The 23,312-nt window shown below is 40.2% G+C and overlaps 1 protein-coding gene across 1 annotated transcript in view; it reads left to right on the top strand.

The window, feature by feature from the left end:
- ST6GALNAC5 (ST6 N-acetylgalactosaminide alpha-2,6-sialyltransferase 5) overlaps window positions 1-18,935 on the top strand; it is a 72,809-nt gene extending 53,874 nt beyond the window's left edge. Inside the window, exons 3-5 of the mRNA XM_065657186.1 lie at window positions 6,338-6,747; window positions 11,267-11,374; window positions 18,704-18,935. Coding sequence (XP_065513258.1) covers window positions 6,338-6,747; window positions 11,267-11,374; window positions 18,704-18,935 — 750 coding nt within the window. The remainder of the gene's footprint in view (window positions 1-6,337; window positions 6,748-11,266; window positions 11,375-18,703) is intronic.
- Window positions 18,936-23,312: the final 4,377 nt, after the last annotated feature.

Below are 23,312 nucleotides of genomic sequence, written 5' to 3'. Positions count from 1 at the left end.
CATTTATCTTTTATCTTTTTTGAACAGACATGCATTTATCTTTATGAACAGACTTGCCAGACCTTTTTTGAATTGCAAAGTTTTGCTGCAAATGCTTGTTATTTGGATTTGCATAAGGATTAACAATGTTGGGCAAGTGGTATCTCCTAACCCTTTCTGTTTACTTGTGTGATATCAGTCACTGGGGTGCAGTTTGCAAGGCAATCAGTGCTTTTAGTTCAGTGGATAATGCAGTTTGTTTTCATGGCAGATTCTTTAATGTTCCAGAAGTCTAGTTCAATAAAAATTATGAATGTATTTGTTCAGAGGATTTTTTTTCCCTTCTTTAGGAGCTCTCTGTACCTACTAGCATCAGTGTTAAAGAACGAAAATTTATGAAACTTGAGGGGAAAGTCTGAGCTGGCTTACAGATTGTAGAAATTTAGCTACACTCCCTGTCTGAATATACGTGTGAAAATGTCATGGTCAAAGCAAAATGATCTCTTAGATCAGTACTTGGCACCACAAAATCAAAACTCCCAGAGACTTGAAAAGGGTGTGTACCACAGCAAGTGGAAGATGGTTGAAGTTCAAAACATTTGAAGTGTTTCAGTCTGGTTTTTTGTTCCAGCTTTTTATGCACAGAAGTGTTACCTAAAATATCCCAATATGCATCTGAATTATTTTTACTGTTCAGAGAAGACTAGTTTAAGAGCATCATTTCATAGTGTGTCAAGTGGATGGGACTTGAAAAATACCAAAGCAAAACTCTTTGTACTTGTATGTTTTTTCATTCTTGATTCTTTTCATATTATTATGAAAGCACTGTTCCAACATCAATATATAACGAAGCAAAAATTATCAGGGGACTTGCTTTATTTTCACAGGATCACGTCTCCCAGTGCACTTGCATTGTGGAAATCACTTCTGAAATGCACAGCTGTACCTCACTAATGAGCCCCCAGCTTGCTGCATTGACTTATAGAAGTTCCTACGCAAATGTGAAGCTTCAGGGTTTCTATTCTACTTTCAGGTTACTGTTGGGAATTTCTCAAAGAAAAGCAGATTTGGCCTTACAATCATCAGTCCTCTAGGAAAAAGAGAAACAATATGTATAGCTTGCTTGTGAGGGATGGGCATAATGGCAAGAGAAGCTTTATGCCGTGAGCAGTGCTGAGCGACAGGGGCTCACAAGAGCCTGTGCTGTGATGTGCCAGCAATGGGCTGGGGATGCCTGCAGCTTCTGCAGAGGCTGGGGTGCCCGTTGTGACAGCGGGATTGTCCTCAAAGCCTCTGGGAGAGGAGAACTGGGAAGGAGCAGCCAACCTAATGAAGCCATGGTCCTGAGCCAGCAGCTTGTGAGAAACCTCAAAGCTGCTCAAGGCAACAAGAAAGTAAAAAGTTAGAACTAAAGCTGCCAGGACAAAATATTGTATTACTGGAAATGCATTAATTAGTGTTGTTGCCGGTGGCCGATGACCCAGCAATCAAGAACAAGCCATAAGTAATAAATTACATTTAACATGAGGTGAACACAGGGTTCATTAACATCACATGGAAAATGCTGATTAAGGCCTGTGCACGAGGCAAGGAACATAAAAAGCAGAGGCTGAGGTACCGTTCAGTGAATGTCACCAGCTAGCTGTTGGGCCTAGGCCAGGCACAACGGGCACTAGGTAGGGAAGGTGTGAAACTCCTGCCAATGAAATTATCTACATTATTAACAGAAAGAGAAAGCTAGGCTAGCTCACTTTCTCCTGAACCAGTACAACTGTTTCTTGTAGTGCTTATGTGTGCTTTTTGAACCATTCATACAGCCCTATACTGAATTAATTCAATTGAAAATGGCAACAGTTTTACTTTCCTGACATCAGTCAGGAAGACATCAGTCTTCTTATTTCTACCACTGCTTTTACTTCAGCAGTCATTTTGGGAGCTCTTGCAGAGGAGGTTGTTGGTTCAGTAATATAGTTCAGATAGTTAATACAGACTGAAGAAGCCGTATAGCTTTTCATTCCAGATGAGACAGAAGATAAGCATACTGGTGCTGACTAACATAATGCTGTAGAGGTGTTATACTGCAAGAGAAAAACATGGCTGTCAAGTACCTTATTGATATTTTGCACTTCCAGTCTCAAGTGCGTGGTTAAAGGTCACTCATCCAGAAGGAATTTGGATATTCTTTAACCTTTTTTGGTCTCTCTTGCTCTCTCCCAATACACTTTGAACTCATCTGTAATATTTCCAGATGTATCTATGAGGAAATGGTGGTGTCGATGAACTGACAGGTTGACTTTTTCTGCTGGACTCAGTAATGAGCTGTTCTTTGGTCCAGAAGATTTGTTTGTTTGGTTTTGGTTTTGTTGTGTCGTGTTTTGTTGGCCAGGTCATCATTGCCAAGGTAAAATACTCTCATTTTTTTATTTATAGAAGGGAAACTTTTATACTACTGATAATGGAGTGATCTGAACCCAGGGGTCTTGAGAGTAGGTCATTAAGTACTCATTATAGGAAAAAGTGTGTTTTCCAGTGTTCTGATTTTACTGAAAGGAATTGTTTTGTTTTCTAAATCCTGGCTTTAAAATCAAAATACTACTATAAGAAAGGAAAAAAAAAAAAGACCATTTGATTTCATCACAAAGAAAATAATTTTATCTAAGAGTAACATATTTTGAATCAGGAATAACATTTTTCCATTGATTTTTTTCAAGCAATAAAGTGTCTTAAAATAACATTTTTCTATCATTGGACAACATAGATTTTAAAGTCAATAACAGAGCAGAGTGCCTCAAATTGCAAAATACAGAAACAACTATGGCATTGTTTTTTGTTTCTGTTTGTCTTTTAGTACTAAACAAATCAGAGGTATGTGATGTGGCAACAGGACTTACTGGGCTCTAATCTGTGGAAGTGAAAGTTGCCAGGAGTCAGTGTGACACTTAGAGCAGCGCAGGGTTGCACTCGTTATGGCCACCAAGGTGCTGTTACGGGGTTTACCAGAACCCAGCAAGGTTCCCCTGCTCCCGTCATTCCCTTGGGATAGCCCGGCTGTCCTGGAAAAGTTCCAGTACATTTTGCAATTTTCTGGGGTTCTAGCACTGGGAGCTTGCTGTCTTGTAACCTCTTTTCTCTCTCTCTCTCTCTCTCCATATGTATTATATTTTTAGCTGACTGGAACTGAGAGGTAATTTGGGCAATTTATTTGGCTGATACTTGGTTTGCTCACTAAGTGCCTTGAGTATCAATACGACTGAGTTGTGTTGTAGAAGTAGCCACGTGCTCTGCCAGGCTGTGCAAGGTGTTGTGCGTGCAGTTCGGGTACACATGAGAACGTGGCTGCTCTTTGACAGTGGGTACCGTTACATGTCAGCAGCTTTTACATGTGTGATATATTTCAAGGTAATTAATACAGATGCCATAAAACTTACCTACGTCTCACCCTATCCCTTTTCTGGGCATTTTGAAGCAAGGCTCATGAAGTAAGGGTTGCATCGCCTACGCAAAATATAACTCGTGTCATGGGTCTGCTTCCTCTTTGTCCAAATATCACTGTAATAATTACTGTAACAGAGAGCTTTCTGTAGAGTTAATGTTCTTCTGGCTTAATGGCCCCTGGTTATTCTCAGGCCATCAACTTTTCCCTGCTGGTCATCAATCCCAAAGAACTGCCTTGTGCCTCCATTATTATTGCTTAAGTAGATGACATTTCTGGTGCTACCGCTGCCTCCCAATGAGATGATATTACAGCCAGTAGCTTCCCCTCCCCTCCTCCTTGCTTTCAATATTGTCAGAGCATTATAAACAGCTGGTAGGAGAATGTTGTGGCTGGTGGCTGTGAATGCCTCTGACAATTTGTAGGTGTGAGTTTTGTAGATCTTGGCTGAAAGAATCTGAGTGAGGTGAGTGCAAATGACTTGCCTGGAGCAGCTACGTGAGCTCAGCCACCATGCATCATTCAAGAAGTAGCTGGGCAATAGCTGAATGTTTCAGTCTAAAGACTTTTTCCCAGAAGGAACAGTTTTCAAACAAGATCTGGGACAGATGTTTTGTGGGGTGTTAATGTTTATCATCTAGCAAACATTGACATCCCCCCGCTCCAAGTTTCCACAGCTCCACTGATGGTTGCCCATGTTTCCTAACAATTGATGGATTCTCTGGCAGACTTTTAAAAGAAACAAGAAAGTTGTAGCTCAGTAGGCCGGAAACCAGCAGCAATTGTTTAGGTGAAAATGTCTTGCTATGTGGATATTCAAGCCCACGTGAGTTAACGTTGGTGCTCACTACATTTCCTTTAACCTCATTAGCACTTCATCTTGCTTTCCCAAGCATGATGGTAGAGCAGCTAGTTCACCTTAGAGCCTTTTGCTAGGTAATTCATCAAAGTGGCAGATGAAAGCTTAAAGGAAAATGCATGTAAATACTGCATTAGGAACCTTGGCTCACAAAGGCATGAACATTTCTACGCATATCATTAGCTCTGGATTACAGTCCGTATATGTGAAAGAAAATGGACTGTTGTTTGGGGAAGGTGGAGAGACAAAGCTTACTGGTTGTACCATTATGCAAATTGTATGGCTTAGTTATTTTGTCTTTAATTAAAAAGCACTTCATCATTCATTAGCTGTTCTCATAGAAAATAAGCTCAGACTGCAAACACTTATTACTTTCAGAATTAAAAACTAATTACTCGAGTAAAACACCCCCTTCAAATGCTAGGGGCCAATGCATTTTCAAATGGGGACTGAGATTATCTCAGACTTGGGTTATGTTTTCTTTTCAGCTTTAGAGTTTTAAGCTGTGCCTCACAGCACACTGATTTGATCATTTGATTCCTACATACATGCGACAGATACTAATTGTAATTATATGTCACCATAACTACTTGTCATCGCTAATAAACCCACCTGTGTTTGTAATGGCGTGAACAAGGAGCTGCTGTGCAGAGCCACAGGGTTGATCTCGAGGTGCTAAGGCCCTTGTTGTCAAAGATGGTTTGGTTGCTAGTGATTTTTTTTTTTGGAGCCAATGAATACTGTCACCTCCTTGGTACAATACAGGGCCAGTGCCACAGGGCAGGAGATGACTCCTTTCAGCATGGTGTGTCTGATGTGGGGCCTTTGGAATCAACCAAGCCTGTTACTCCCCAGGAAGGTATTGGAATGCCACTCTTCATGGTTAAGGATGAAAAGAAAATTCTGGTGGTCATCCTTAGGGAAGAAGATCAGTAGATCAAAATGATCGTGAACCAGAATGGCCTTTCCAAGAACCTCAGACTGGTGAGCAACCACAGTTCAGTCTGTTTGCCTTTTTTTAATTTTCTTTTTTTTCCCCCCCAAAGAAACAGTAAGATACACACTCTGTATGTTCTGTAACCTGATGTTACTGGTCTTAAATGCTGCAAGATTCTGTTTCATGGAGGGCCACCAAGGCACACCTTCAAACAGTCTTTACCTTCAGTTTATTGTGTTCTTGTTAGAAAGCAGCACTTTGGGGATGCTGTTAACCTTTGCCCCTTTTTAGTTCTCACGCTGAGCAGCAGATACACTTACATACTTCTCTTATTCATATCTATATTGGTGGCATACATCAGTAATATGATTTATAATGCATTTTCATTTTCATGAAAGCTTGTTTTACTCTCCTGATTCCATTAGGTCAGACAGTCACTGCACAGGCACCTACTGTTCCATTTTACGGTGTCACTTTTAAATGTGACCTGACAAGCTAGAAAAAGTTCAGTGCTCCAGCTCACCGTCATGTAAAATATACACAGATGTTAATGACCAGCTCGGACTGTTGAACCACAAAGGAGGTACAAGAGCATTGCACTGATCATGGCACAAACTTGGGGATGGTGTGGAAGGACCGGACCAAGGTATAACTCCCTTTAGCAAAATTTCCTGACCCCCCAATGTTGAAAAGCTATTCACACTTGTGCATATGAGGACTTACAATTTATTATTTGCTGAAAAAAACTGGAAGAGGAGGAATCAAAAATACTCCAATTATAGCTCATTTATGGCAAGTGGAAGAAGTACAATCCTATGCAGCTGGGAAAAGTATAGAAGCTGTTGTGAGTACTGTATATGATGGAGCAGTGGAAAGGAGGATTTAAACAGCGGACTTAACTCCACAGGGGAACTTTAAGGACTATACACCTATACCACATTTTTCCCGTTACAAAATCTACAGGTAATGTGTCCCCAGTTGTTATTTGGGAAGAGTGCTGGGTGAGATTTATGTAAAGTCCTCTTGAGATTTTTGCTGTAAAATACACCATGTTCATGTAAAATACAGTTATCGTGTATTGAAAGGGAAGATGTTTACGGCTAATTTTGAAGCATGTCTGTCTTTGCAGCCTTTAAAAATGCACTGCAAGAGTTGTGCGTTGGTAACCAGCTCTGGACACCTTCTGGGAAGTAAACAAGGTGACAGAATTGACGAGACTGAGTGTGTAATACGAATGAACGATGCACCTACTCGAGGTTATGGAAAAGATGTTGGAAACAAAACGAGTGTTCGAGTCATTGCACACTCCAGTATTCAGAGGATTTTGCGAAATCGCAATGAACTCTTAAATATGAGCCACGGTGCTGTGTTTATCTTCTGGGGTCCCAGCAGCTACATGAGGAGAGATGGTAAAGGCTTGGTGTATAATAACCTGCAGCTGATGAATCAGATACTGCCTCAATTAAAAGCATATATGATTTCTCGCCACAAGATGCTTCAATTCGATGACCTTTTTAAACGGGAAACTGGGAAAGACAGGTAAGAACTAATGTGGATACATTTGGGGGGTGTCATACAGTAGTAAAATAATGTAGTTTATATATACCAATTGCAGATCTGCTCAGAGGGACCATCACACCCATTAAATCCTCTGCCTCATGAGCTGTAATGTGGTATGACAGGCCGAATAACATCATTCATAACATAGGTAAAAAATACGCATCAAAATAATTTGTATGGAGTATTGCCTCATCAAGTTAGGATACCAGAATCTGGATGTACTGTTTATATAGCTGAGGAGGTAGGAGCTGTTTAAATCTCACTTTAGAGTAATATACCTGGAAGGTTTTTTTAACCAATTCTGAAAAAATCAGAGTGGATAGGTTATGTTTTCTTATAGAGGAAGTGCCATTGTTCAGTGAATTATAATAGCTGTTTATTGAATTTAAGCCTTCTTGGAACAGTGTAGCTGTAAAGCTTTTTGTAAAACAAATAAACATTAGTCATACATTAGGTGCTTCAGAACAGTTGATCTTATATTTCCAACTGGGAAAAGGAAAGTTATTATGATAGTAACTATCTTTATGAGACTGTTTATGACTTGTAGGCTGATCTTCAAATCAAATTTTTAATAAGTGACCCACTGCAGGACTTCAGCATTTTCACATATAATGTTCAAAAATGGCCATTTAAACCAAAGACTTCCTAGCAAGAAATGCATTTATTTTTAATGAACTCCTATTTTTTTATGTATTAAAGATACTGCTGTAAAAATGGAACAGGGTCCCCACTTAAGTACCAATGAAGAGGTAGGTTTATTGTGCAGTAACTCATTATGAAATTTTCTATCTAACTTCACAAATACTTACACATACACACCAAAGCCTGAAGCTGGGCTAGATTCTCTTGGAAGGAGGGAGGACTCAAGAGCACAGACTTTATTTTTCTGGGCTGCACAACAAAGTTGAACCAGTGTTACAGGAATCTGTTGTATCGTCTTAGCCGACGGCAACTGTATCTTTGCTTGGCATTTGCTGTCTTTGTCTGTCATACCACACGTGGTTTCCTTGCAGAGTTCTGTTCAGTTATAGTGGATCAAACTATGTGTCTAAATTCTTGACCAACTCACACTAACACTAGAGCCCATAGTGACTTGGTCAGTTTCTTACCATTAAAGGTCCTTTGCATCCTCAGATCAGTGCTTGTGAGTCTCTGCCAGGCTGTGCCAGAACAAGAAGGATAACAAGGGGTGAGAAGGTTATAATCTATGGGAATTAAGCATTTGAACCTTTCAAAAAAAGTGCAAAGGATCACCTGTATGCCCAGTATTTACAAAGGCATTATAGTTAACACAGCTGTAGTTGCACTGTAACATGGGCCACCATCTGCCCTGCGGGTCAGACCCGCACACACAAAATGCACACGGCCACCTCTTTCCCCGGATTACTTTGCCAGTGCAAGACCACACATCCAGTCCTGAGTTTTGAGGAACAGTTCACCTCCTCTGCTTCTCTCTGGCCAGTTCTGCCATGGGGAGCCGGAGTCCAATTCCTTTCCTGACACTTGCTGTGTGATTTCAGGCAAGCTGCTCTTTCTGGTTCTGCATCTCCCGTCTGGAGCAGGAGGCTTATAGCTGTGCATGGGAGCAAAGCATTTCTTTTTCTGCACAGGCCCCAGGCTCAGTCTTGGCTCCTGGAACAGTCTGAAAGCATCTGAGACATTAATGACATTATAACAAGTTTATAGTGGACTCAGTCATGGGCACCCTGAACTCCCAGTACAAATCAAGGGCATGTGGATCCCAGCAAAATTCAGCCTCATGAACAAGTCCTGTTGCTTTTAAGAAATCGCAGGCCCTGCTGTGTATGAACTGCTCCTTCAGAGGGCACATCCAGCATACTTGAAGAACTAAGAAGATTAAAAAGGGAGATGAAAATAAATGAATAGGCAGCACAGAAAAAGAGAGTGAAGATGAAAAGAAACACAGGTAGGAAGGAATTTGTAAGGGAAGAAAATTTATGTAGCCATGGGTGTAGGAGCAGAACATTGTACAGCCCAGAATGTTGCTGTTCCCTGGGAGGTTTCTGCTGAGCTCTTGACATTAGTGCCTGCAAAAAACAAAGGAGGGAGAGAGAAGCCTGATTGCAAGGTTGCAATAATCAAACCATTCATTTCTGTCTTGAAAATGATGAGAAAAAAGGTAATTGGATATATTGTGCTTTTCCAAAACAAAGCTGATTTTGAAATGAAAGGAAACCTTCAGAAAACATTGCCAGGTAAATAGTATGGTGAATGACAAAGGCTGCAGAGCAATATACTTGGTATTATAAAGTAACCGTACTTGAAAATAACTTTATAATTGAATAAGGGTACATTAAGAAAATATGATTCAGAACCAATATTACAGTAATTAGATAAAGGACACATAAATGAAATAACTGCATGAAGAGTATTTCCATAGAGATTATAAATGAGATTTTGGTGGAGCAGAAAGGCCTTTAATTGTAATTTAGTGTGCACTACAGAATTATCAGCACAGTGTGTTAGTTCATCGTATAAAAGAATATCTGATAATTTCCTCTAATAAGCACATGACAGTTCTTCATATTCTTTCATTACAGCTGATTAGGTATAAAAACAGTATTCTTTTGTTGGACTCTTGTTCAGATCTTTTATGAAAAGACAAGACACTGTAACCCTGTTTCTATAGTGCTGTCCTACAGACATGGTATTTAATGAGGCCAAAGTGGCACTTGAATAAGTTTTTAAATCTTTCATTGTTTAGCTTTTAAGCTAGTTTATTTAAATTAATTTCTTCTCCTATTAATTGAAAACGCTAAATTACAGTATAAGTGTGTGTAAGCAAAAGAAAACTAACCCAGCAGACAGTGGAGCCAGGTTGCCCAACCTGTGCAAAGCCCAGCCAGTTCAGTCATGGTCGATATAATTGCTCCCTCTGTTTTGAAATGTGAGGTCGTAGGCACTAAAACAGTGGCCTTGTGGCTCCAAAGTACTCTTAGCCTGAACATGTTCTTGAATTACCCAGATACATAGGCTCAGACACTCCCAAGTGGCCAGAAAGCGAGTTTTTTTAGGCTTTTCCCTACCCTTCCCTTTCCTAATAATTTTGAGTCAAAAATTGTTATTTACTGTTTTGTATTGTTGCAGTGCCTGAAGGCCTCTGCTGAGATTATGACCCAGCTATGACATTGTGACAAATCGTACCACCACCTCCCAAGCTTAAGTGCAAATTCAGAAAATGAATAAGGTCTCATAATTGGAACTAATGAGATGCTTAAATCATGTTATTCTCCAAATGCTAGCTTAGCCTGAAAGTCTTTATGTCAGGAGCAGTAAAAATGTACTTTTCAGGAGTTCATACATTACCAGGTTACCCACATAGGACAGGACAAATTACCTAGGCTCCCCAGCATCCTTCAGGCATTTTTGGTTAAAGAATTCCCTTATGTTTACAAGTGCCTTTCAAGCAGCCAGCACTGATACCACCACTTTTTTTTTTTCCCCTCCTTTGCAATAGTCTAATTTACTGAGGAAACAGGAAACCTTGGTACAAGGCATTCCTCAGTTGTCTTCCCACTGCGCCTGTAGGTGACCTACTCTGCCAGCTCTCCCCAGGCACAGCCAAGGAACTAACACAGGACTGGGACTTTCTGTGCATTAGCCAGGCAACCAGTTACCATTGGTACGTGGCTCTTACACACTAAACAGCAATGACAAGCAAATGCTAGGAAGAGGAAACATTACTGCTGCCTGTTTGCAAATAGGAACCTGTGATACCGCAAATTTTAAGCACAGCTTAAATCTCTCATATCTCTTACCTCTGCGGGCAGTTACATGGAGATATCTCCTATTTTGCGTAAGTAATGCTGGGATCCGTTGTGCTGCTTTTAAAGCTTTCTCCCGGCCTGCAGACAAGGCCAGGACAGAGGTCCCGTAGGCAGGGATGGGACCCAGGGCAGGCAGCGGGGCAGCAGCACCTGGGATGAGGGTTTCCCAGGCTGGCAAAGGGACAGGCAGAGCTGGAAAGAACTGAGAGTTTCCTGCCAGCAGCCACAGTGAGTGGCTGGGAGCTTCCAGAAACTAAATCACGGACAGGGGCTGGGGGAAGGATTGTTAGACCAAACACGTGAGGCCAGATCTTGCTCCAGCAGTCAGAGGTAGTATTTTAAGCAACCGTCTTCATCCCTGTGGTGCATCTTCCTGAGCATTTGGTGTGCACGCTCCATTAAGTGATTACAGATGTGTATAGGTTACTAGTAGAATGAAGTTTCAGTCACTTAAGGTAAACTTACCAAAAGGTCAGCTAAATATTAACATTGCTGTGCCCCAAATTAATTACAGCAAGGGCAGTTTCTGCATAGATTAGTCCACTGTGAGAAAACACTAGCAAAAACCACTAAAAGATAAACAAGCAAACTAGTCTTGGTTGCCCAATTTTCAGAACTTCTGCAAGAATGAAAAAAATGCCCAGAAATTGCTTCAAGTATCTCAAGAATTATTTGTCAGCCTAGAAACTTAATTATGTTTTTGCTTTCAGGAAGATATCCAACACTTGGCTTAGCACTGGCTGGTTCACAATGACTATCGCATTAGAGCTCTGTGACAGGATAAATGTTTATGGCATGGTGCCACCGGATTTCTGCAGGTAAGATTTATTTTGGAACCGTTATTAGCCAACAAGGTTGAATGTTACAGATAAGCATCTGAACATTTTATTTTTTTTTTCTCTGCAACATGTGTTCAGTCGTCTTAAAGCAATTAATGAACATGTCCCAAGATCTGAATCTGAAAACAACAAACAGCATTTAATTATGTTATATAAAATATTTAAAAATTTTGTTTGTAGTGTGGGAGAATTAATCCATCTTGTATGTTTCGTTTAGTCTCTGAATATTTATCAGCTAAAAGTAACGCAATAATTGGCATGAAATTAATCTGAAAAAAGGACTACTGGAAAACATTACTTTTAATTTGGTTTTAGTTTCCCCCCAGTTAATGGAGGAATGTAGTTCTCAGAGGGACTAGTTTCTGAACTGAACTTTCTATGCAACTCAAATTAAGATTGTTGTTACCTCTGTCACATGAAAGCTCATCTTCCAGTAAACTAGCTTCGTAAATAATCCCATCAAAGATAACCCCAGAATTTGGACCTGCAGAATAGATGACCAATCCTGTAATCACCCAGTTTGGTCATGCAGGGTGTGGGTCACACATGCTAGCAGCAGCACACAGATCCTGTCACTGGAAGCTACGTGACCCTTCACGCTCTTGTGTAAAGTAACAGCTTATGCACATTTTAGGGGTGCGTTGTACCCCCAGCTGTATTTAAAACTCAGACCCAAGTGCTGGTTAAGGTTTCCCACTATGGATCCGGGACAGAGGGAAACAATCTTCAGGACTTGTGGTCCTGTACCAAAAACGTTAGCCACATGATTTAAAGCACTGATCCTGCATAAACTCATAAAAATTTGTTTTACATCAGCAATCTTTATGCTGACTGAAGTATCACCTGTCCATCCATTACCAGGCCTAGCACTCTGGCCCTTCAGAAAAATGTGGTTCTGTGCCCACACGTTGTCTTGATCCCATTTGCACTGTGAGGTGACCCAGCAACACGCAGAGCTGGTACTGGCAGTCTGGAACGATGGCATTAGTGTAACATTCCATAACCTGCTCACAAATCCCTTTCCCTAAGAAGCACTTGCTTGAATTTTCTATTGCAAATGTAGTGATCTCGCTGAAGTCTGGTTCCCTGAGTTAGTCAAATGCCTTTCAGGGGCAAGGGGAGCAAAGCTGCAGTGACAGCTTAGCTCATCTATCAAAGAACAGGAGTGCTTTGACTTTCTTCTGAGCACTGAAAAGGAATATTTAGGAATCTGCTTTTGTCTTGAGCATAAAGTAGAAATCCCTGAAGAAATCACAATATAAAATGTCAACACTAAATTCCACTTTGTGAGAATTTCTACAAATTATAACAAAACACTGGTGATAAGTGCTTTGATGTACTGCCAGATTTTGTCATGAATTCTCCAAGGAAAAGAACAAACTAGATCAGATATTCCAGACAACATAAATACCTTTGAAAGCATTTCAGTTCCCCTGCCATTTGAGCTGGCCAAGACACACTTCTTCAGTTTCTGTAAGTAGCTGGTCTGTCCAACTCCAGAAGTGGCTGTATCCCCATGGCACATGGAAGTAATTCTTAAATAAACTGATGATCTAGAAACACAGAAGATAGCAATTCACTGCAAAGCAATGCTCAATCCTAATGTTTCAGGCAAAATCAGATTAGGTTAGATACCTACTTAATTTTTAAAAACCCAGTGTTTTTAAGAGGCTAAAATGGTCACTGAGACCTTATAAAAGGCTTTCATAGAATTGATACACTGAAATCAAATGGATATAATATTAAATTATAACACAAGAAAGGCTATAATCAATCCTACCATTGATAGATGTAATAATGTTTACAGTCTGCATAAAAAAATCTTAAAGATACACTTAGCGGGTTGTAAAAAGGGAAAAGGTCATTTCTTAACCAAAAGAATATAAAGTGTCTTTACTTCAGGTTTGTTCCCCAGATATTGAAGGGGAAAACTCTAGTTTCCATGCCTGGAAGAAACTATGCATGAAGATGAATGAAAGGGAAACTCTTGCCATAAATTACAGTTAACCTTCCTGGTTTGCTCTTCAGCCACGCATTAAGAATTCTGGTCTTCCTTTCAAAGAAACAAGACAACAAAATAGAATAGCAGAAAGAAAGAAATATTGTGTAATTTTTAAGCCATATTCCCTGGTTTTCAGTCAGACAAAATACAAATCTATCAAAAAAACCCCACCCAAAACAAACAAAAGCCCACAACAACAAAAAACCTCCACACCTCTCTTGTGTGTGTGAGATGGTTATAGGTACTTCATTTGCTGTACAACTAAAGAATCATTGAGATTTTTAAAAAAATATCTCTTTAGTTCTATTCAGAATTAATATCACCAAATTTACAGCTTCAGCACCTACCCGTTATTTTTTAAGTATTAATTTGCGGAGTAAGTAATGAGTGTCGGTGATCACTGTCATGGAACTAAATTAGTATCACATCTGTAATGTGAAGGACATCTCAAAGGTATCATGAATATCATACTGTTGATTCTGCTGCAAATTATTATCGTAAGATCATTAACCAAATTGCTTCCTACCCTTGCAGGAAAAATAGTCTAGCGAAGGAGCCTGGAGTACAGACTAAAAGATTCGTCACTATTAATTGCAACGACGTGTTTTAGTTTCATTTCTATTTACTTTCACTGGACATTGATTTTTATAGCTAAACTGGAATTGGTGACCTGATTAGTATAAATTTCTCATACTTTACAGCAAAGCTATATGTAATATTGAATCCCTTTGCTACAGATTCATGCTGTAGTAAGGGTTGATGGCTTCGATATTGCTCTCCTGCTGTTAAATACATCTGACTTGCACATTCCAGAATAAGATGAAAGCTTGTGCTTCTGTGCACATTGCAAAGATTTTGGAGAGCGTGTGCACCCCCCCATTTTGTCGCAAGACAAGCCATCTTGCTATATTTTTTCCAGTACCCAGGGATGCAATCCCAGCCTTTCCCAGAGCAAGCCAGCATTCCCTCTCCGAGCTCCCCGTGGCAGCCTGCTGTGTGCGCAGGACTTGCTCCTCAACTGGGACATGGAGGATTTTCCTCTTGCCTCCCTAGGGCAGCAGCCAGGTTGGGGTGCACAGATGATGGCACCGCAGTTCCCAACGGCCCTGCAATGCTGCTGCTGTTCTGTGTGGCTGCTCAGCAGCATCGCTGAGAAGGACACAGACCAGCCTTAATGCAGTTGGTAGTAACTCCAGTCCCTGTCCACTGGCCTGGTGGCAGCAGTGAGAGGCTGGTTCCTCGCAAGTACCTCGCACACAAGGAAAACTCAGGATGTTAGTGAGAAGAGCCGTCTTTAACCCTCCCTCCTCCTTGTGGGCCTTCTGGAACCCACAGAAACTTACAGCTTAATTCTGAGCCTTTTTGAAACTAATATGAATAATTTTTGCTCCAATTATGGAGTAACATCATTTTCTTATAAGAAATCTCATTTGACTGCCAGGCCATTCCCCATCTGTGATAATTTGCCTGAAAATTGGCATTTGAAATACTTTAATTTATTCCTTTGGGCACAGCTTTTAAATCTAGTGTTTTCTTACCTCCCTCTTTTCCCTCTCAATCGCTTTAAATCAAGTGCAAAGCAGCAGTTGTTGCTAGTTACATTTCCTGGGGTTTATGAGGGGCTTGATGGAAGAAGGGGTGCTCACAGTATCGCAAACTGTATGGGAGAGTCATGCCCTTTGGTCCATATGCCTGGATCTCACCTCATTACCTGAATAACTTAATAACAAAATGTGTAAGTGACTTGGAAAACAGGGCTAGTATGGAGGTGAAAGAAATGGGATCCTGAGAATAGAAAGGCAAAAAATTATCCAAAAAGCTTCATAGTCCTGGCACAGCAGCTTGCCCATCACTTGACATATTAATGACACTTTATTCACCCTTCTAAAATATGAGTTACTTTACAAAGCACGTGAGTACATATAGTTTTAGTGGTTTGATTTATAATGGCTCTTCATTTGTAAAGGAAGAGGTTGGCCAGAATGTGATATGGGATGGCCTTGTTTTTCTGCCTTGTTCCTTTTGAGGCAAACACTGTTTGCTGTATTTTCAGCTTTCACTGTGGGTGGATCCCATCTGTGGGAAAATGTGCAGTGAAGTGGCAAACAGTACATGACTGACATTGGGTACAAGCACTTACAGGGTTGCGGTGCTGGCAGGCTACTAGGCAAGAAGAACAGCATATTTTACAGCGGAACTTTACTAGATTCCTCCCAGCTGTGATATTAATATGCATGCAAAGTCTGACAAAATACTGATTAATGTCCAGTATCAGTCAGTGATAAAACAGCATCTGTTTTAATGTTAATAAATGAGATGGCAAGCAATTTCCGTACAGAAATTACTCATGCATTTCATTTGCTGGTGACACAAGCTAATTGCAGAGTTAGAAGATAACACAGTACAGTTAATTTGGGTTACACTGTAGTTACTCAAGCCAGAGTTCACATCCAAACCTTACCAGCATGCAATCTAGGGGAATCCAGAGCTCCCGCAAAAGGAGAAAGACTTTAGACAAAAGGTTCTAGGTATCTAACTGCGTTTCAAAGTTCCTGAATCCAAAATGTAACATTTGGAATTTAGCCTCAAAGCCTGTCAGCTGCAGAGTAGTCTTGCAGAGGTCTAAAGGCACCAGCATTTTCTATTTTGCATTGAACTCACCCCCAGTTCAGCCAGCACCCCTGCATACAGCACCCATCAGGGGATGCCTGAACCCAACAGGGTGCCTGGACTGCACTCCTGTGCCTCCCGCCTGCCGGGCCCTGTGCAGCAGGTGGTTCTGGGCTGTTTCTGACAGGACGTTGCACAAAATACAGTGCCTCATTACAGGCTGGAGCTAAGAGCATCCACTTAGGATACCTGGTGATCCACTTAGGATACCTTCACAGCCTTTGATGTAATGCAGAATCCCTGTCTTCAGAAGAGAAATCCATTGCTAGAATCTCCACTGGTAGGATCCTGGTAACATAAGAAATAAAGCACTTACTGGGAGGTACAGACTTGAAAATGTCGCTTCAAAGAGGTAGCAGAAGTGTGTAACCTGAGATAAATACTAAGCAGAGTGATGGAGAAGACAGAGGACCATTATCAAGCCTTCTCTCTTTCATCTCTCCCTCTGATCCACCTATCCCCTGTACCGGTAGACTTTGGGTTTTGTGTGGAGAAAAAAAATTGACCAGCATTCCTACAGATCCTCTGTGAGAAATCTTATTCAGGTTGTCACTGTCAACCGTTGCTAATTTCAGCGTACAGCAAAGAAATAGGGAAGAGCCATCCAGCGATTCATTTCCTGCTTTTTGCTCTGCCAGGTCATGTTCTGCAAACCCAACTCAGGGCTCCATCACAAACAAGGTGGGGTTGGGCAGCAGAGCGGGGATCCCGACCAAACCTACCTGGCGGTGTGAGGGCCAGCAGCCTTGCGCCCTCTCTTTGAGTACTGCGGCCTCAGCAGTTACCCGATTTCCACTCTGTTTGTTCGAAGTCTGTTGGAGATAACGATTTCAACTTCACTAATCCACCAAGCAACATTGATTTACCCTGGAGACCATAGGAGTCAAAAATCAAGCTTCAGTGCAGAAAGGAAGAGCAGGCTAAATGAGAGACAGAGGCCTATTTGTTTAGTAGTTCTTAAGAAAAACACGAATTACATTAAAACGTATCTTGTTAGATTTACAGTAACCATACATATGATTCATTTAAGAGATTATAATAATTGTCCAATGTATCAAACAAGAATGTGAAAAAATAATTGAAGATTGAGATCTAATAATTCTAGCTAAAAAAAGTATTAAATTTCTATATGAAGGGTATTTTGTACTTTACAAATATGTTTTTTCACTTTTTACTCTCTCATGTATTCCAGTGAGAATATATACAGTAAATGTAGAATCTATCTTATTCTAGAAATGTAATTTTATTGTTATTCTGCTCTTGTAAGATTGATCACCGTGTTGTTTTACCAGGAAGCTAGATTGATTGAATTAAAAACGTTAATCTAGGGTACAAATGGAAAGCAGCAGCAATATCATACATTACCACTGCACATACAATATGGATAATGGTAAAATAAGAAAAAATTAGAGACTTGTGTAGGTGACAGGATTACACAGCATAAATAACGACCAGGACAGAATACTGACAGATTTTGGATGCATTCAATTGAAAGTGAGCTTAAATATTAGCTCTTCAAAATGAAAATAATCAACTCTGTATTAGAGCTGACAGCTCTGAATTTGCATGAGATTTCTTGCTCTCTACTGCAGTTTAATATAGAGCAGTTCCAAGGCTTCACTAAATGGTCATATTTGGATTAACTTTTCTGCCACTGAAAGATAGTCTGTTGGTAGCAACTGTGGAGATGGGTACAATTGGGTTATTCTGTCTGGGACAGCTGTCTCTCTTCAAATTTATGACAGAGCCAGCTGTATGAGTTCTTGTCACAATGCCTGTGCCCAAAGTTAAAACATAACGGGTACAGCTTAATGTAGAGAATAAAACAAAAGGAAATCACTCTGGCTTATTATAATACCTGTGTCTTTTACAGAGTGTAACATCAAAACATTGAGGTTAGAACTGCTAAAATTACCTTTATCCTAAATAACTAATTCGTCTTCAGAGTATCCTGTGTGTCACCACGAGTACTGCATCTCCTGCTGGTTAATGCCCATGGGCTCTCAAGGTCAGAAGGATACTATGGGTGAATGGTTTTAATTCCTAGCTTAGATACATGAACGTTGCCATTGTAACATCAAAAAGAACTCATTTGTGCATCAGATGTTTGATTATAACCCCAGCAACAGCAGACTGTGTCACTGACCTAGCAGACAGGCTCTCTGAAGTTGTGCACTCCGAACCTCGAGCACCATGCTGGGGAAGTCCAGCTGAGCTGATGTGACACAGATACCCATCTCTCCTCTATCCTCCCCTTCCCTTTCTTTCTCCAGTTTGGTAAATACCTCTGCAACACTTTTTTACAATCACAATCTAAATATAAATCTCTTTTAAGCAGTTTGCTTCCAATTTCAGAGTAGTAACATAGCCCTGCAGCACTCTCCCTTGGTTTTGAGCTATTCCTGTCCTTTATTTAACTGGGAGGAGGGGGTTCAAGGATTGCAATAGAAAGAGCAAAGAAAACACCTTTGCCCTGTGCTGATTTATTAAATATGCAAGAAAAATATAGCAACCTAGAAATTTGGTTTAACTGACAGAAAAAGTGGATTTGAGCTCCTCAGCTTATTAAAGATAGCATCTTTTCAATCAGTAAAAAAGAACATCTTGGGCTTCCATCTATTTTCTTACTTCCACAGGGATCCTAATCATCTTTCAGTACCTTATCATTACTATGAACCTTTGGGACCTGATGAATGCACAATGTACATTTCCCACGAGCGGGGACGAAAGGGCAGTCATCATCGTTTCATCACAGAGAAACGAGTGTTTGAGAACTGGGCGCGGACATTCAATATTCACTTTTTCCAACCAGACTGGAAACCAGAACCACTCACTGTAAATCACCCTGAGGTTAAACCGGTGGTCTGAGGGATGGATGCACAAGACAGGAATCACAGTCACCTACTGTACCAGCCTTCGGGGTGCTGGACCTGCTGGGACAGCAGGGCAGCCTAGAGGAGAAGAGTAACAGGATTTGCAGCTGACAACTGCAGCGACAGTCAGGAAGTTCTGATGAAGGAGCAGAGCATATCAAGAGTACTTTCTGTCAAACTGTGTATTAATCCAGTATATCGCCTTTCTGGGCCATCTGACTTCCTGTATGTGTATGTGATTAGTGAAGAAACTTGAGTATCATTAATGGATGGTTAACTCATTATGGTTTTTTAAAATACAATGCCACTGAATTTTCATAGTGAAAACTTACGGTATTTATTTAATGGAGGTTTTTATGCAACCTAGGCCAGTATTTTTCTAATTCACAGTTATGTGGTTGTTTATCTTTCATAATCTTTCAAATCCAAAATTAATATTGCTGATGGTTTGAAAGGCCTAGCTTTTTATTTATAGAACTCGTTTGAAAAATATTATTCTATATAGCATGTAATTAATATTTGATCTGGAAATGTTGCATTTCTTTTAAAAATTTTGGGCACTGTTCCAGCCTAAAGCCTTTAACAGCGAGAATGGTCCCATGTGCAGATCTAGCTAACTTTACATTCCGACATCTCACGTTAATATGAAAATGATAGTGAAAATTCTGTTTGATATTAATGTGCATTTGCTGCTGTGCTATCAAGCTGCTGTTTTCTAATTAGAGGTGGGAGGAAGGAGGGCAAAGTTTATCCAAAGAAATCACTGGCTCTAGCAGCATGCTTTCAATTAAGAGAGCAGGGTAAGGCTAGAGGGTTGTGTTTGCTGTTTTGCCTTTTGTGGTCCTGCAAGAGGCTGAAGGAGCAATGCTCCTGAGGCAACAGTCGACAAACCAGGTAACAACTGCTTGAAACAACATGACCAAATTCCTGAAATCAAGAAGTTACACTGCTAGGTACTACAATACCAGCCAAAAAGATCACAATGCTGCACCTGCAAAAATCTCTGCCTTTCACTGTTCCAAGATCATCACTGATCTCAGAGATCCTGGACCGCATTGAAGTTGGGATGTGAAGAGAGTTCCACGAGTACAAAATCATCCCCTTTAAAAGAGCAAAGTTACACTCGTCAGGTTTTTTGTGAAGTACACGTGCATGATGAGTCTCTGCTGACCAAGGGGACGGACAGTGCTAGTGCTGTATATGGAACCTCACAGTGTGAATTACTGGGTTACATTTGGCTTGTGAATAAAGAAGATTTCAGTAACAGTATTATTTTTTCCGTTTGCCTCAAAAATATTGAATCTCTCATTTCTTTGAAGTAATCAGTAGGAGTAACTATTGCATGAAACATTATACCTCAGGTGACAAAAGGTCTCTCTCATTAGACAAATACTAAAGCTAGAACAAAGATATTACCTTAAAAGGTCTAAATCCAAGAAGCTGAACTTCAGAGGTGATATGTAGAACTGGGACCAAACTCACTTAAAACCCATGGTCTTCCTCTTTCCAAAACTGGATAGCAATAGCTGGAGGTGTCCTACAGATAACCCAGTTCTGTGGGAAGAAAGTGATCTGCCCTGTCAGGGCAAAACAGTGTTACCCCTGTAACACTGCCTGGACCTCCAAGAGCCACTCACCTTGCTGCAGCCCTCCCCACTATCAGAGAGCAAGAAACTGTGACCTATTTTGCCTTACAAGTTTTCTTTTGGTGTTCTTCCTGGCACACATCGCTCGGCATACACACTGAATGCAAAGCTCTACTATTGCCAATTGCTTGTAACCTGTCTCTTGTCAGCTGGTGTTTAACTCTTCCCCCTTTCACTGACTGTTTTACTCCTTCTGCTTGATTTCACAACATTCTACAAAGAACAGAATGGATTTTGAACTAGCAGAAATGCAAACATCCCTTTCAGCATGTGTACTGGGGTGTGTATCCAGCATATATTGCTCAAATTGATGAACTCTGTCAAATTGATTTACAGATCATTTCTAATGCGACTGCAGGAGATGGCACAGATCGCAGTAGGTCCTCTGATGCCACCATCCTTTTGTTATTTTGTTAGTGATATAATAATAAAAAGATCTTTTCATTCTAAAATAGAGCTCTTAGTTTTTCCATTAATTGAGGGCTGCAAGATGTTTATTCTGAATGTTATGTTATTGTTAAAAACAGGTCATTTTAAAATAGATTACACTGACCTACTTTTAGTATTCAGTGGAAACACGGGGACTTGCCAGACTCTGTTGTGCTCCATATGCTTGTTTCCTGTCTGCAAGACTGGTCAATACCAAGTGGATCAGATGAAGGATTAACAATGTGAAGAAGAAACATGGGATAAACTGACATTAAATCTCCTAACTTGTAACAGAGTGAAGCTACAGATTGTAAATATCCCTTCTTCAGTTCCTGTTAGTAACTATGTGTTATTATTACCCTAACACGCATCCAGTCTTTTAAACAAAACAAACACAAAACTCACTTTAGTCTCATCAACTTCCTATGAAGTTTCGGCAAGCTCCCCAGTCAAATTACAAAAAGTATGAAGGGATATTTTCTAAGAGTAATTCACACCTGCGTATATAAAACTCACTGCAAAAGGAATTTGATTAAGCCAAGGAAGCAGTGAGTTTTAAATAGGATTGATCACACAGCTTTATGTGGAATATAAATCCAGTCCAAAAAGCACAAGTTATAAGAGTGCAAAAGTAATGTAAATAATTTTTAAAGTGCTGCAATTTTAATTTCCAAATTACTAATGTATTTTTCTACAAAAGCACAATTTTTGAACTACAGCATATCCTGCTACATTTCAGCTTGAAGTGAGGTTTTACGGCCTAGTTATAAAACAAACAGATTTATGATAGCAAATGCTGTCAGACCGGAGATACATAGTACAGGTAGGCACGGCTGCCATTCTCTGGTTTATGCTGTCATCTTATACTTTTCACTATAATTTGATCGATTCACGATCTTCAGTGCACATCATTTCACATATTAAAAACTGTTGCAAAACAGTGTTCACACACATCAGCAGTTTTAAGATCTATGTTACTTTAGTTCTGAACTCCTTACATACCTTATGTGTTTATACTTGGCTTCATCAGAGTAGCTATTTTTCATCTCGAAGAACGGCAGCTCTTACGCCGTGATACATGCAACTGGAATTGAGAGTGATAAAGAAAATAACTCTGCACCTAGAACAGGAAAATGCGACCATTGGCTTCTGTTATTTTGGCACAATGGTTGCAAAGATGCCCAGCTGACAGCATGACATTACAAAGCAAAACCACCACGCACTGTGAGAAAACGTTCCATCCAAAGTGTTGAAGCACCTCAGAAAGACAAGTTAATACCGTTTATTCCTAACCCAGAAATAGGAAAGGGGAGGGTAAGAAACTTAGCAAGTTACAGCCTTGGCACTAGATTTTAGCAGAGATTCAGGCCTGCCAACAGCTACTCCTGGCTCTAGACAGTAGAACACTCAATGGCGATTTCATATATTATACATACGAACACAAAAACAGAAGCATAAATTGATACAGTTGTGCAGGAGATGCTTACCTGGGTCTTGTCCTGCAGTATTTCTCAGGCAAACTTCACAGTAAACTGATTTTTACCCAAAATATCTCTAAGGAGGCAAGGACACAATAATATAAATGTAGCTGAAAGAACATTGGGAGATGGGGTGAGGGGAATCTAAAGAGTAAGGAATAAAACACAGTTTGAACTGTCTAGCTGTGCTTCCCTGGAATATGAAGATCAAAGGCTGGAGCTGACAGTGGAACGTTGTGGCTCAATAGCAACAGTTGTCCTGCAGAAGTTTCAATATTCTACAAATCTATCACATGTGCCACGAAAACTCTTGAAAAATTCTGAAAATCACCTCTGACTAATGAAAGTTATTTTATTTGATGCAAGGAGATATAATATCTTGTTCAATTAAAAACATAGCTTAGGGATAAAAAACAAAACAAAACACATAAGGAAAGAAACAGTTAAACAGTGAAAGAGTGCTAGTAAGACAGCAACATGCAGCGCAAAAGAGAAAGGTGCACAGGTAAGTACAGAAACCTTACAAGTATCAATACTTCAGTTCTCCTAGTGCATCAGTTAATACTGAATACTTCTGAGTTTCCAGCTGCCTCCTGCAAGCCCATATCACATATCACAAGTATAAGATTTTATTAGGAGAAAGGAGAAGGAAAAAAAAAAATTGAAGACAATCTCTCTTTTAAAAAAATAGGAAATACGAAAAGGCGAGAGTCTAAGATGGTGAGAAATTCCTCTGTACTGAGGCAGAAAGGTATAAAAGTAAAGGACGTTTTATAGATTGGCTGTAAAATGGCTCTGCTTATGCTAAATACCATTAAA

Source organism: Caloenas nicobarica, chromosome Z (genome assembly GCF_036013445.1).
Source record: "Caloenas nicobarica isolate bCalNic1 chromosome Z, bCalNic1.hap1, whole genome shotgun sequence".
Taxonomy (NCBI): Eukaryota; Metazoa; Chordata; class Aves; order Columbiformes; family Columbidae; genus Caloenas; species Caloenas nicobarica.
Note: the sequence above shows the minus strand (reverse complement) of the source record. Positions and strands in the feature narration are given on the sequence as shown.